Below are 13603 nucleotides of genomic sequence, written 5' to 3' on the forward strand. Positions count from 1 at the left end.
CTTTAAACGCTGTAATATTTTACCAATTAAATCTCTATTCACTTCAGTTAACGAAAAACTGTTTTAAACTATTTTAAAGTGTGCAATAGTTAAAATCATTGGAGACTTCAAAATTTCGCAAAATTCTAAATCTGAACATTTTGACTTGTCTTGAGCGTGATTAGAATATCGAAAATCACTCATCTTTTTTGTTTAAGGCCTCTTTTTGTTACAGAGTATTTATCACTTCTAGGTCCGTCAGTCCGTCCGTCTGTCTGTCTGTCTGTCTGTCACAAAACTTTTCTGGAATACACTAGGCTTTTCATCCAAGTTTTACAGGAATGGTCAGTACCAAATCTAGCTGTGCTTATCGTTGGGATTCAAGTTCAATGATTTTTAGTCAGAGTTATGACCCTTATATATTTTTATTTTTTACAGTTTGCCCGGACTGCTTCTCTTATCCGATAATGCAATTTGATTGATACTTTACAGGATTGATTGATAGCTAAAAAAAACTTACACGAGTTTCCGGTTGAAGCATTTTATACAGTTACACAGCTTTATGGAAAAACTATTTATTTTATCACGAGTATTCAATTTGTAATTTGACTTTTGTTAGTTGATACATTTAACACGAACCTGGATGATAATATATAGACTTTTATTTTAACATAAAAAAATCTTTTGATATAATATTTGTTGCAAAAATGCTTTTACAAGAAACAACTAGAGTGCACAACAATATTTAGACAAATATCATAAAAAAAGAAAAACAATACAAAAAGCACCTTATAGGAGCATCCAAACGAGTCTGGCTTGATTACAGTATGTTATTCTTGTGTTAAATAAATTACTCATGAATTCAAGAAAACATAAGAATAATAATATCTTTTATGCATTTCGACTGATTTAAATATTTTGAGACATAAAATAACAAGAATAAAGATATAATACTTATTTTCAAGTGTTCATTTATCACATTTTCTGAAACAATTATTCACCTGTAAAAACACTGTGGTAATCTGATGCCGCAGAGACACATTTCTTAAACATAAGTGTGTAACCCTTTCTAGCATCTTGAAATCTAAAAGAATATAATAATGGTACAAAAAATTCAAATAAATAAGATAGTCTTTCTAAAATGTGTGCCAAAGTGGAGAAGTTTTGATAACTTGTTGGAGAGTATTGGATATAAAAAGATATAAACTGATATGGTGCAAAACAAACAAGAAATACGAAAACCACTAACATTACAGTTATAACACCGCGAGTGTTTGATGGCTGGCGGTTTGTTGAAGAGTTTGTTGCTTTAACAGCCAAGAATATTATTATCAATAATACAATAAACACTGGAATGCATATAAATACGGAAACTTTAAATATCCAATTGAATGAACGTATATACACATAGCTTGGATATATTGAACAGCTGCTCTCGTGGCTGTAAACATTAGTTGCTTCAGTTAATGTCAGAAAATTAAAGGTAATCGCTAATGCCATAATCACCAGAGAAATGAAGGCGTTAATAAACAAAAGCTTGTTAGTCCTTCCTTGTGTAACTATTGAAGCATATCCTAACGGATTTGTAACTGCTAAGCATAAATCCAAAATGATGGATGCTAAGTTGAAATATACATACAGATACAAAACACATCTGAGAACTTCAAACATTAAACACGTAGCTTCAATTCCACTCCCAATCGGATTACTATAATATGCAATCATGTACACTAGAAAATTTAATGAAAATAAGAAATTAGCTACGCATAAACTTAGAATGAGACGTATGTTTGGTCTGGATGACCAAGGCAAGTGTAAGAGCGCAACAATGGTCGTTGTGTTGAGAACCATTCCAGCAACAGATATAATAAGTACAAGAACATTCAATACGTTGATAGTTACTTCTTCAGCATGACCAATGGCGGTTTCATTTTGATCCATTATAAGAAATATGACTGCTTCAGTGGCATCCTGTTTATATGTTCATGCTGTGTTTATTATTTTATTTGCATTTGTTTCGATTGAGCAGTAATATTAACATAATGCGATATATTGAAAAAGAATATATATATAAATATCCTCTTTGTTTTCTTTTTCGGTTGTCTCAAATGTGTTTACGTTAAAAAATCCCTCAGGTCGTTCCACCGATTGAATAGTACATCAATTAATACTCAAACACTAAAATTAAACAAAATAAACACATTTCAAATTGAAAGACACTTTCAAATGAGATTAACTCTTTGATTTTCGTTTATATACATATCTAATTCCATTTGGTTTAGTCGTTGTAACCGTTACACCATATTTAATTGACCATGATTTGATCGATGAATTCTGTAGCCTTTTATCTATGTAAGTTCACTTTATCAAACTTCAGTGGAATGATTTATTTTGGACACGAACTAGCATAACTTTGAAAAACTGGTTACAACTGATCATTTTGATTATTATTCCGGAATATGTTTTATCCAGTATCAACTCCAGGTGATTTATACTTGAAAAGAACTATTGGCTTTTTACTGTAGAGTGTCTAGAGTGAGAGAGCTCTACTTTGTTATAGCAGCGGTATCTATTCTGCCTCCAACGATTTTATCGGTAAACCTGTACGTATTAATACCATCCTGCAGACATTTGTTTCACATAGTATTCTGAAAAAAATAATGGGAATAAAGAGAATTAAGATTAATACAAGTGCTTATTGACAACAGGTTTTCTAAAATATAATATTCTGTAAATGAAACGCAATTAAACAGCATGATAATTGGTTTGACGTTGTGTGTATTCTGAATTTCATGTTTTGTTCAAATCCTCTTGGTGTTTTTGCTATTTTAACTTTAAGAATTGAGAAAAAAAACCAAGGGTATCAATTCCGAAAATTATACAATACATATTCCAATGAATGGCCATGGCACATATTTGAAATATATCTAAAAGGTTCCTATAGTTGAATATAAATAGGTTCCATTTATTGAACTATTCATGACATTAAAATAGGCATACATATATTGATATATTATTGTAAAATCAGAGACAAAGAAGACTTAGAGATTTAAAACAATGTATATATCCCCAAATGGTATTGATAATCTGCCAAAAAGTGATTGATACTCATACTTTTTAACTCTTGTATGGTTTTAATTTTTTTAAATACATGTTTGTATATACATGTATATATTTATTGCATGTGACTGGGCGGTTTGAATTGAGATCTTTACAAAGTTGTATCAGTTTATTGAGCTTTGCAAAGAAACCAGTTTAAAGCAAAAAAAGTCAAATACGTTACGGCGTTTTTGCTGCTGATTTATATTCTTTTCTTCTTTTTTGTTAATTTTTGTTAAGAATAAGCATTAAAATTGTTTTATTTTAAATACATACAACTTTACTGCAACATACTTTACGGCGGAATCATAGAGAGTATTTTAACGAAAAAAATAAGCAAATTTCTAAAAACAGCTATTCTTTCTAATTTAAATATTTAAATGCTTTTTATTTTCTTATTATAAAACAATCAGAATGTATTTTTTTAAAGAATGAGTCAGTTATTTTAAGAATGATTCAACACAGACGAAAAGGCCCAGAATTATATATTTAGTTGTTTCTAAACTCATATTGTTTCTTGAAATAAATGTGAATAATAACAGTTCATTGTTTACATCTGAGAAATACATTACTGCAGAATTAAAACAGCTCTCGGTTAGTTTTTGCCATGTCATGTTTAGGGAATTATATAAAAAATTGTACGCGTTAAAAATAAAAAATAAAATGGAAAGGTTGCGTTTATTTTGCGATAAATTTGTTTTCAATGCTTTACTAATTTGCCATTGCTATTTTCTAAAGTAGAAAACTTGAAGCAAACTCAAGGATGGTTATATGTTTTTTTTATATATAAAAATCCTAATATAAATATGAATACATTCGATTCTGTTTTCCAACACACACGGAAGTCTTAAAGTACTTCGCACTTAGCACACGATTTTGCACAAAAATGAAAAGAATCTTTTATGCCGACTTCCTTGTAATTATGATAAGTACAACAACAACAACAATACATTTTATTGATTTGACCAGTTACAGATCATCATCATACAAATTCCATTGACATACATGTATACGTGAAAGTAGAAGTGTAAAATAAAAAAAAATATATATAAAAAGAAAAAGAAATATTGATTATTATCGCTCCACGAGTGTTAAATGGAGGTTGAACATTGTATATATAAATTCCTGCCATCGTACAGTACATACAGAATTGCAATAATATCATATATTTAATTAAGTTTGCTTTTTAGTTAAGTTGTATAGTTAAAGAGTTTACAATAGATTGTTATAATTCTTCAAGAATATATTGAAATACAAAAACGAAAATATATTTAACAAAAACTTAGTAAAATATACTGCATTGTATCACCAATTAACTAGAGTCTTGCGCAATGCAAAAGCTTCATATATAAATTTACCAAGATTTAGCAGTGTATGCCTATTAGAAGATTGCATCAATTTAACAAACTTATGAACACTTGGTCTATTATAAAAATATGGTTTAATGAAACGTTTTCTAAAGTGTAAATAAATCGGACATATTAACACAAAATGGTATTCGTCCTCTACATCATTTTTATCACATAATAGACATAAACGCTGGTTTCTATCCACACGATTTCTGCCATAAGTAACAAGTACTTATGAACGCATTACATCTATGTTTTTTTTGTGCTGTGTAATTATTTAGAGACTTGTATCCCTACTAACGGTACAAATTATTATAGGGCTACTTAAGTGTCTGAGAATTATTTTGTTTGCTCTCCATTCACAATACTCAATGTTCACGCAGAATTCCATAATAACAAAAGCTGCAACAAAACATATTTATCCATTAAATAGATATGAAAGTTCAATCTTCAACACTTTGCAAAATTCCACCTTGATCAAATGTATCAGGTCTAAAAACTTCATTGTTGGCAAAAACTTTTCTGTTTTATAAGTCATTCTAATTTTTTTGCGTGTTCTGTAAATGAAACCATACTATAAGACTTCGTGCCTGAAAACATTTCTTTTCATTCACGGCTATTGTAAAGCAGACAATAAACATCTTGAAAGTAAAATCTCTTTATCAACTGAGTAATTAGCTTTTATGTAGTGTTTAGTTTTAAGTCTCTGAGTTATAGCCCCCTTGTTGGATAATTAAAATTAGTTTGCTACACACATAAGGAAATATTCACCTCTATCGTATTGACGTAGGGGGTGTCTTGAACCTGTTGACGGACGTCAAACAAGATGGTTTTCGGTCAATTACTTAAGTACAGATTCACTTATCAAACTTGTAACATAGCAAAGACCTCGGTAGGGATCGCTAGGGTTTAATCCAAGGTTACTGTTCTTAAAAAAGCAGGACATTGATTTACGGTCAATAACTTGAGTTTTGAATGATATATTTCAATGGCACCTGGTGTAAAGCAAACCTATATAAAGACTTCGCCTAGGATCAGGGTCACTGTTACTTAAAAAGAAATCGGTTTCATTTCATTAACTAGAGTTTGTGATGAGATTTTTCAATGAAACTTGGCAAAGCATGTAAACACCTCGATTTGGATTTCTTTTGACCCCTATAGGGTTGAGGTCAAGGTCACTGCTCATAGAAATAGAAAATAAGTTGCCGATCAACAACTAGAATTTGGAATGAGATAGTTCAATGAAACTTGGTGTATAGAAAGTTACGTGTAAACCTCGCTTGGGATCGCTTAAATTCCTAAATTACATTTAGTTACATAGAACGTTGCTTGTATTTGTATTCCAACCAGAACAAAACTTTCTACAGTGGTGATAATTGAAAACCGTGTTCGGGGCATTGTCACATTTCTTGTTTACCTTCTTTATACTTGTATATATAATTATATTAGGGAAAATAAGTTCATGCAACATACGAGTCTTTTTTAAAAGTCATATTGTATCGCTTTTGAGATTGCTTTGTATTGTTAATCGTGTTGACATTGTTGCTAAAAAGGACACAGTGCCTTCATTTTCTCGTTATTTTCGGTATTGTTCTTTTTGAATGGCAGTTTTATGTTGTTTATAAGGAGCGACTGAACATATAAAATGAGATTGGATCACCGCGACACAGGCTAGCTAAAAGCTAAAACAAAATTAATTTAATTTTATGTCGAACAATCGAAGAATAAAATAACTCTATATTGAATTGTATGTCCGCACTTTCAGTATCATATTATCACTAATTTGTCTTAAGGAGAGAATAGCTATAAACAAAAGTGCGCTATCAAATGGCAATTATCAACACGATTCTTCTTTTAGAGACATATTGGAGGTATCTGCTAACAAAATTTCTTGAACGACCATGTATTGCTTTTAAAGATATATTAATCAAACATGCTTTTAACAATGTTAGAAGAAAAAAATCAATACGACAAAATAGCAGAAACATCAACAAATACAAAATAAAAAGCGAAAGACGTCGGAAAAAATGTATATTATATTATGTATAGGTTGTAATGTATATACATTGAAAGCACACATACACACACACGCACGCACGCACGCACGCACGCACGCACTCTTCTGCTTTTTTGTCAACAATTTTTACATTTATTTTTTATTAAATTTTCACCTAGCAGTTTATTTTCAAATTGCAAACAAACTTATGTGTAAAAACTACTAGAATTTATTGACGATAATGTTATAAAGGTGGTAATAACAGACAAACGAAATACTTTAGCTGTTTCAAAAGGATGTAGTTTGTAATTATAGTCGTAGTTTTAAGAATTATGTCTGCAACAGCAAAATATCTGACTGTGTACATGTTCCTTCGTTTGCAATATATTGTCTTGTGAGACATAACCTTTTTTCAGCTATTTATTTTTAAGAAAGAAATAGAGGAACAAAAATTCTTTTTTGTCACAATTAAATACAACTTTAATGTTATTAAAATATTTTCATTGTATAGGATTTAAGAAAGTTAATTTTCTTCGTGTTGTTTTCGAGATGTAATATTTTAAAAGATGTTGTTTTTTATGACAGATCCTATTCATAACCGAAAACATTATCAACATGGAAGAAAGTATGTTAGTAGACAAAATTCATTGATAAAGGAAAGCAGTAAAATTGAAGCATTTAATTCAATATATCTATCTGGAAAATTATGAATTTGAATTTGTATAAGCTTTAATGCTTTCTTAAAATAAACATTGATTTCTACTTAAAGTAAAATCTTATTTAACTTTTATATTTAGAGAGGAAAAAAATCTTAACAAAAGTAAACGATGTTTTCACATGTGACAAATAATAATTTTATTCATATTGTCACCCAGTTAAAAATTCATTTTTTTATATTTACTTATTAAAATAGCACTAGAGTGAAAACAGTCTTTCAGCTCGGAGAAAAAAAAATCATGATTCCTGGTTATGTTTTATTGGTTATTTCATTGTAACAAAAGTTATAAAAGTTGAACTTTGAAACGTTCATAGATAAACATATGTATGAAAAAGTTCAGACAGTACAAACAAATGAATTACGAACAAATTAAAAATGCATGTTAGACACACTATAAAATGTCTTGTACCAGACATTACTCTTAAACTTCCCAGGTATATGTGCCAGAAATTACATAACATATTATGAAAAAGGCAATAAAGTATTGAAGATTACAAATATGTTTTATCTCACCCTAACTCATATTCGAAGTGTTATTGTTTTCTTGATTTATCATCCTTGCGAACTTTCCGTGGCGCTACATACATATTTCATAAGAATACTATTGACATTTTATACTCCTCATTACCTAACCTCTTGCAGAATTATAAATGGCATTGTGCAGCTTACGTTTTGGAACCTTCCATTAACAATTTAAGATATATCAAAATGAAAATTTGTAGATGGCCAGTCGACAGTATAGAGATGGTTAGATTGCACGATTAGACAGGCTTGCCTGGGTCTATACTGGTGAAAAAGCAAGCAAACAAACAAGCAAACCAAACACATATTCGTTCTAATCTCTTGTAAGATTATTTATTAGTATCATTCAGAAATACATAACAGTAAAAAAGCTTCACTATTAAAGTGAAAATTGTTTTATCACACCCTGCCATATTCGAGTGTATTGTTTTCTGCATTATATTTGACGAACTCCCTTGGCGTTACATACATAGTTATAAGACGCTAAATTTAACTTATTACCTAACCTCGCGTAATTAATAAATGGCTTTGTGCACTTTACGGTTTTAATTTTTTTAGTATATAAAATGAAATTTAAATTGGCACCGTTCATTACAGAACGTTATGAGAGCTTGTAGATTATACTTGCTCGCAAAAGCACAACCATAATATATTTATCAAATCGTGACAATTAATTTAGTAAAAAATTTAACTTAAACTCTTTCAAATAACATTATTAAATGTACACGTACATTGAATGGCTCAAATTTTACTCAAAAGCATCAAATTGACTGCATAGCCATCTGACAAAATAGGATACAGAAAAAAAAGACTTGACCAAATATTCTAATTGACAAAGGTTTTCAGTAGTGTAAAATCAAGCAATCAATGATTAAAGATGTACAACATTGACTGTTACTTAATTTACAGATATTTGAATGATAATTGTAGACATGAAGTTTTTCAAACTTTAAGTCGTATTTTGAAATGTTCTTACATGACGCCAAACTTCTCTCAATTATTTTTTTTATCTTTTTTGTGAAGATGTTTTTATCTTACTTGTGTTTATTTTATTCTTTTTTCCTTGATCATTTACTTCAGCGAATGTTTAAGCTTGTATGTATTGGGTTGGATTTGGTACTTAAAAGATTACATTTTTTGTCGTTATCAGACACTCTCATTCTAAGTGTTTTTTCAATTTTGTCTACTCTCGAGGGATTTTTTTCACTTTTCATTATTCGTATTTAAAATGCCATTTTGCTTTTGTTGGCATTCCTGTTAAGTGATTTATCATTTCAAGCAATTCATCTATTTTATGGTGAATTTTAAAATCATTTTGCATACTGTTTAAGTTGTAGTAACTCCCTTTAACATACTTTGTTTTATTTAATCGTAAAGTTGTTTAACAAATCTGTGATATAAGAAATATTTGCAGAACTAATAAATCACTATCCACTTATCTTCATTCTGGATATCAAGCTAGTTTATGTGAATATTGCAGCAGGTTAAATATTTACATAACATCTCTAGGAAGAAAATGGTTCATAGTGACTCAAAGTAAACTTTAGTTTTACTATAAGTTAATAGAAAATTAAGGTTAACACACTTGATGTCAATACACATCATGCAAGAAAGTAAATTGATAAAACATGAGAAGATCATACTGTCTGATGCTTTCTATGGACTATGCTGTATTTGAGACTTCATTTGTTATTGTGAAGTTTTCAAATTTAGGATTATTTAAGGATTATTGACTTTTCAGAGCAACGTGAAATGACTGTGCGCATATCTCATTTTTTGCATTGATGGCATAACTGTCTGGAGACCTATCAGTTGTTGATTTACAATGTTTTACGATATTGGTTTTACATTTTAGATCTTTTTGCGGACTGATTTCATTGATAGGTCTCAAGGGGTGTCTCTCTTTTTTATGCAATTTAAAAATTGTTAATGCAAAACAAACCGTGTTGTAAATACTCAGTCATTTGATTCTAGTATACAACGCATTGATTTGTGTATTTCGTATTTTACCAGAATAAAAAAGTAAGTTCTTGAACATCAACATGTGAAAAAGTACAAAATGGTAAGGATATTGTGTTATAAAAATAAAAAGAGGGTGTATTTTAAAAGGAAACAGACAAAATTTAATTTTTAGCATAACAAAGTTTCTTTTGGTAGTTTTGGAGTAAAATTATTTCAAAAACATGTTTGTTAGCATAATATACAATCATATAGATTGAAAAAAGGGCTTTTTAAATTTTCAATTCGATGTATAACTTTTAATCAATATAATTGTTTTCTGTCTATATTTTTAATTTTTAAAACTGCGAAAAGACCAAACGCCGAGATATGACAAAATATGTTAAATTCAGCTCAAAACCAGACAAATAAGTACACTTTTGAATGAAATAATTCATATTTCAATCCTATAAGACTATATTATTTGCTTGCATCTTTTCTCTAGACCTTGAAACTAATTATTTTTATAATATGGTCGTTCCTTCTAAACATCTTGACGGAGACGCAATATCTAAAGGACGAACACAACAAGGCATTTAAGTTTTTTTGAAAAGTCATCTTCCTTAAAAAGAATTATTCATCAGAGGAATCAGTGAACCATTCCCAGCTTAGACGCACATACATCTTTGATCTTCTTATAAAAAACATTTATCTTAGAAAGTTTGATAAAATGTCTGATTAACCTTCTTCAAATTTCTTAAGATCTTCACTAATTGAAGTTATACTTCTAATCCTTATCTCTGCAACATTTGAAATTGAATTTTGTTCGTGTTATGTTAAAATTAAATTCGAGTTGAAACAGGTAAAACAGATATCTAACACCTGATGTTTTGTGATGCAAGGGATTTTACTTAAGCTTTTGCGTTTAAAATAGATTCTTTTTTCTATTGTAGAACAAAGATTAACCAAATCATTTGTCTTATTCCTGGATAATGATCTCACAGTCATCACGATTTCAGGACGATAGTCCGTCTTTTTTTATCTTCCCATGTACTACGATCTATCTGTACGGTCTGTTTAGGTCAATGCTGTTAAACCGTCTGTGTCAATTCATCTTAAGGTCTTTTAGTAATTCAGCGTTTATCTTTTAATTATCAATGTCTCTGATTATTTAGTTTGCCTAAAGGTTTTGTTATACAAATGTACTAAAATTATTGTTGACGAAACATTAATCGCTGAATATAATTTGCCTTAAGAAGGAGTTAATACTTCTTAAAGTTACTGAACAAGAGTGAAATATTGTAATTAACTAAAATATACTGGTATCTCTGTACGGTGTGTAAAGATATTATTTAAGATATTCGAATATTTCTAAGCTCACGTTTTCATCGTTTGTGAAACACAATTTACGAAGAAAAAAAAATGATTAGATTTTTTTTTATTTCAATTCAATTTTTATCCTCCATGACATCATTCTCTATATTTTGTTTTCCCTTTGTACGGGATGAATTCCCAGTAAAGTCGATAATAGAATTAAATAAGCTATGTGAATGACAAAGAAGATGTCAAAATATATGTCTTGAATGACTTTGTGAGATGTGTTCTATAACTTGCTTTATATGACGAAGGGAAGAAAAGGTTGAGGAAAAACAAGTTTATGAAAATGAAAAAAGTAATATAATATTTTGAAAGCTCTTTTTGGACGTGAATAGTAATTGAATTTCTTCAAGGCTTTAGGATTTGCAAAATCTAAATATAGTTAGAATTAAAAAAAAACAACAAAAAAACAAACAAACATCTATTCACTACTTTGTATATTATTAGTTGAATGTGTTATTAAAAAAAAACAACACATTTTTGATAATGTGTTATTTAAAAATCAACAAATTTTTGATAATGTGTTTTCTTCTTCAAGCTTTATGGCTCTTGCAAAGGTTCCTGAGATGTTTTTTTACGACCTTTATTTTACCCTGTCTGTGACACTTGACATTTACAAACATTTCTTTTATTGGCACCATTTTTGTGTGGTTCTTATTACACATAGAAAAAATAAGAAACAAGTATTTTAAATGATGCCATTTAGAGTAATTAGAGACAACATACCTGATCAAACTATCTTACGAATCTTTTTATTTACTCATCGTTTTTACAGTCATTTAATGGCAAAAATGAAAAGAAACTTAAGGAAAAAATGTCAGCTTCTAAAATATCCATAACAATTTGTCCTTTATATTGTAGCTATTGTTAAGTTAGTTGCAATTAACAGCCATTCTGTCCTCACTTATACTAAAAGTTTGTTTATATTTCATGCAAAGAGACGAAGAAATTATTGTTTGATTTGTCTGACCTGTCAATTATGCATAAATTATAAAAAGGACATTGAATATATGACCCAAACAGTGCTAACCTTTGTTTACTTTACGAGATTTATTACTTTATATCACAAAGTCAACAGTAGCTCTGTGGACCAGGCGTTGGTATCATGATAGAGGTCGCATGGTTCTTGTTCTAATTGTTTTTTTTTCTCGTAAATATTGGAAAATAGAAAGCAACAAAACTTCGTGCATTTATATCATATTAATCATATCATCGTTTGATAATAGCCTAGATTCCAAGTTATGGTAGCATGTGGTCTTTATACCCCCGCACAACAAAGTTGTAAGGGGGGTATACTGGAATCAGCTTGTCCTTCCGGCCTTCCGGCCGTCGGGCGTCCATCGGTTTTTTTCTTGTCCGCCCAATAAGTTAAGATTCCTTTGACCCACAGTCTCCATATTTGGCAAGGAGGTTAGACATGATTAGAAGATGACCCCTATTGATTTTGAGGTCACCATGTCAAAGGTCAAGGTCACAGGGGCCTTGACTTAAAAAAGCTTTTCCGCCCAATAACTTAAGATTCCTCAGACCAAGTCTTCATATTTGACATAGAGGTAAGTCATGATAGGTAGATGACCCCTATTGATTTTGAGGTCACCAGGTCAAAGGTCAATGTCACAGGGGCCTTGACTTCAAAAAGCTTGTCCGCCCAATAACTTAAGATTCCTCTGAACCACAGTCTTTTTATTTAACATAGAGGTAAGTCATGATCAGAAAATGACCCCTATTGATTTTGAGGTCACCATGTCAAAGGTCAAGGTCACAGGGGCCTTGACTTCAAAAAGCTTGTCCGCCCAATAACTTAATATTCCTCTGACCCACAGTCTTCATATATGGCAGGAAGGTTAGCCATGATGAGTAGATGACCCCTCTTGATTTTGAGGTCACCAGATCAAAGGTCAAGGTCACAGGGGCCTTGACTTCAAAACGCTTGTCCGCCCAATAACTTAAGATTCCTTTGACCCACAGTCTTCATATTTGGTGTGGAGGTGAGTCATGAGCAGCAGATGACACCTATTGATTTTGAGATCACTGGATCAAAGGTCAAGGTCACAGGGACCTTGACTATAAAAAGCGTGTCCGCCCCAAAACTTAAGATTCCTTTGACCCACAATCTTCATATTAAGCATGGAGGTGAGTCATGATAAGTAGATGACACCTTTTGATTTTGAGGTCACTGGGTCAAAGGTAAAGGTCACAGGGACTTTGACTTCAAAAAGTTTATCCGCCCAATTACTTAAGATTCCTTTGACCCACAGTCTTCATATTTTGAATGGAGGTAAGTCATGATTAGTAGATGACACCTATTGATTTTGAGGTGACTGGGTCAAAGGTCAAGGTCACATGGACTTTAACTTCAAAAAGTTTGTCCACCCAATTACTTAAGATTCCTTTGACCCACAGGCTTCATATTTGGCATGGAGGTTGATCATGACCATTAGATGACCTCTATTGATTTTTCGGTGACTGTGTCAAAGGTCAAGGTCACAGGGACCCTGGCTAAAAAAAGCTTTTCCCCTAAATTGCTTAAGAATGCCTGTCCGCAGTGTATTGATTTTGACATTTTCATATTGAAGCATGAAGATTACATAACTTAGCAATGCACTGGCTTAGTAAACTCAGATT

General features: G+C 30.8%; 2 protein-coding genes across 5 annotated transcripts in view; one reads left to right on the top strand and one right to left on the bottom strand.

Annotated features, from left to right (window-relative positions):
* The window catches only part of LOC132717014 (sodium/hydrogen exchanger 10-like), a 219547-nt gene that overhangs the window by 57604 nt on the left and 148340 nt on the right, over nucleotides 1-13603 (top strand). The gene's annotated exons all lie outside the window — the stretch shown is intronic.
* Nucleotides 624-13603, bottom strand: part of LOC132717013 (atypical chemokine receptor 3-like) — a 32931-nt gene continuing 19951 nt past the window's right edge. The window contains exon 2 of the mRNA XM_060700364.1: nucleotides 624-2627. Coding sequence (XP_060556347.1) covers nucleotides 973-1920 — 948 coding nt within the window. The 5' untranslated portion in view covers nucleotides 1921-2627 and the 3' untranslated portion in view covers nucleotides 624-972. The remainder of the gene's footprint in view (nucleotides 2628-13603) is intronic.

This window comes from Ruditapes philippinarum, unplaced genomic scaffold (genome assembly GCF_026571515.1).
Source record: "Ruditapes philippinarum isolate M1 unplaced genomic scaffold, ASM2657151v2 ctg121_1_1_1_1, whole genome shotgun sequence".
NCBI classification, from domain to species: Eukaryota; Metazoa; Mollusca; class Bivalvia; order Venerida; family Veneridae; genus Ruditapes; species Ruditapes philippinarum.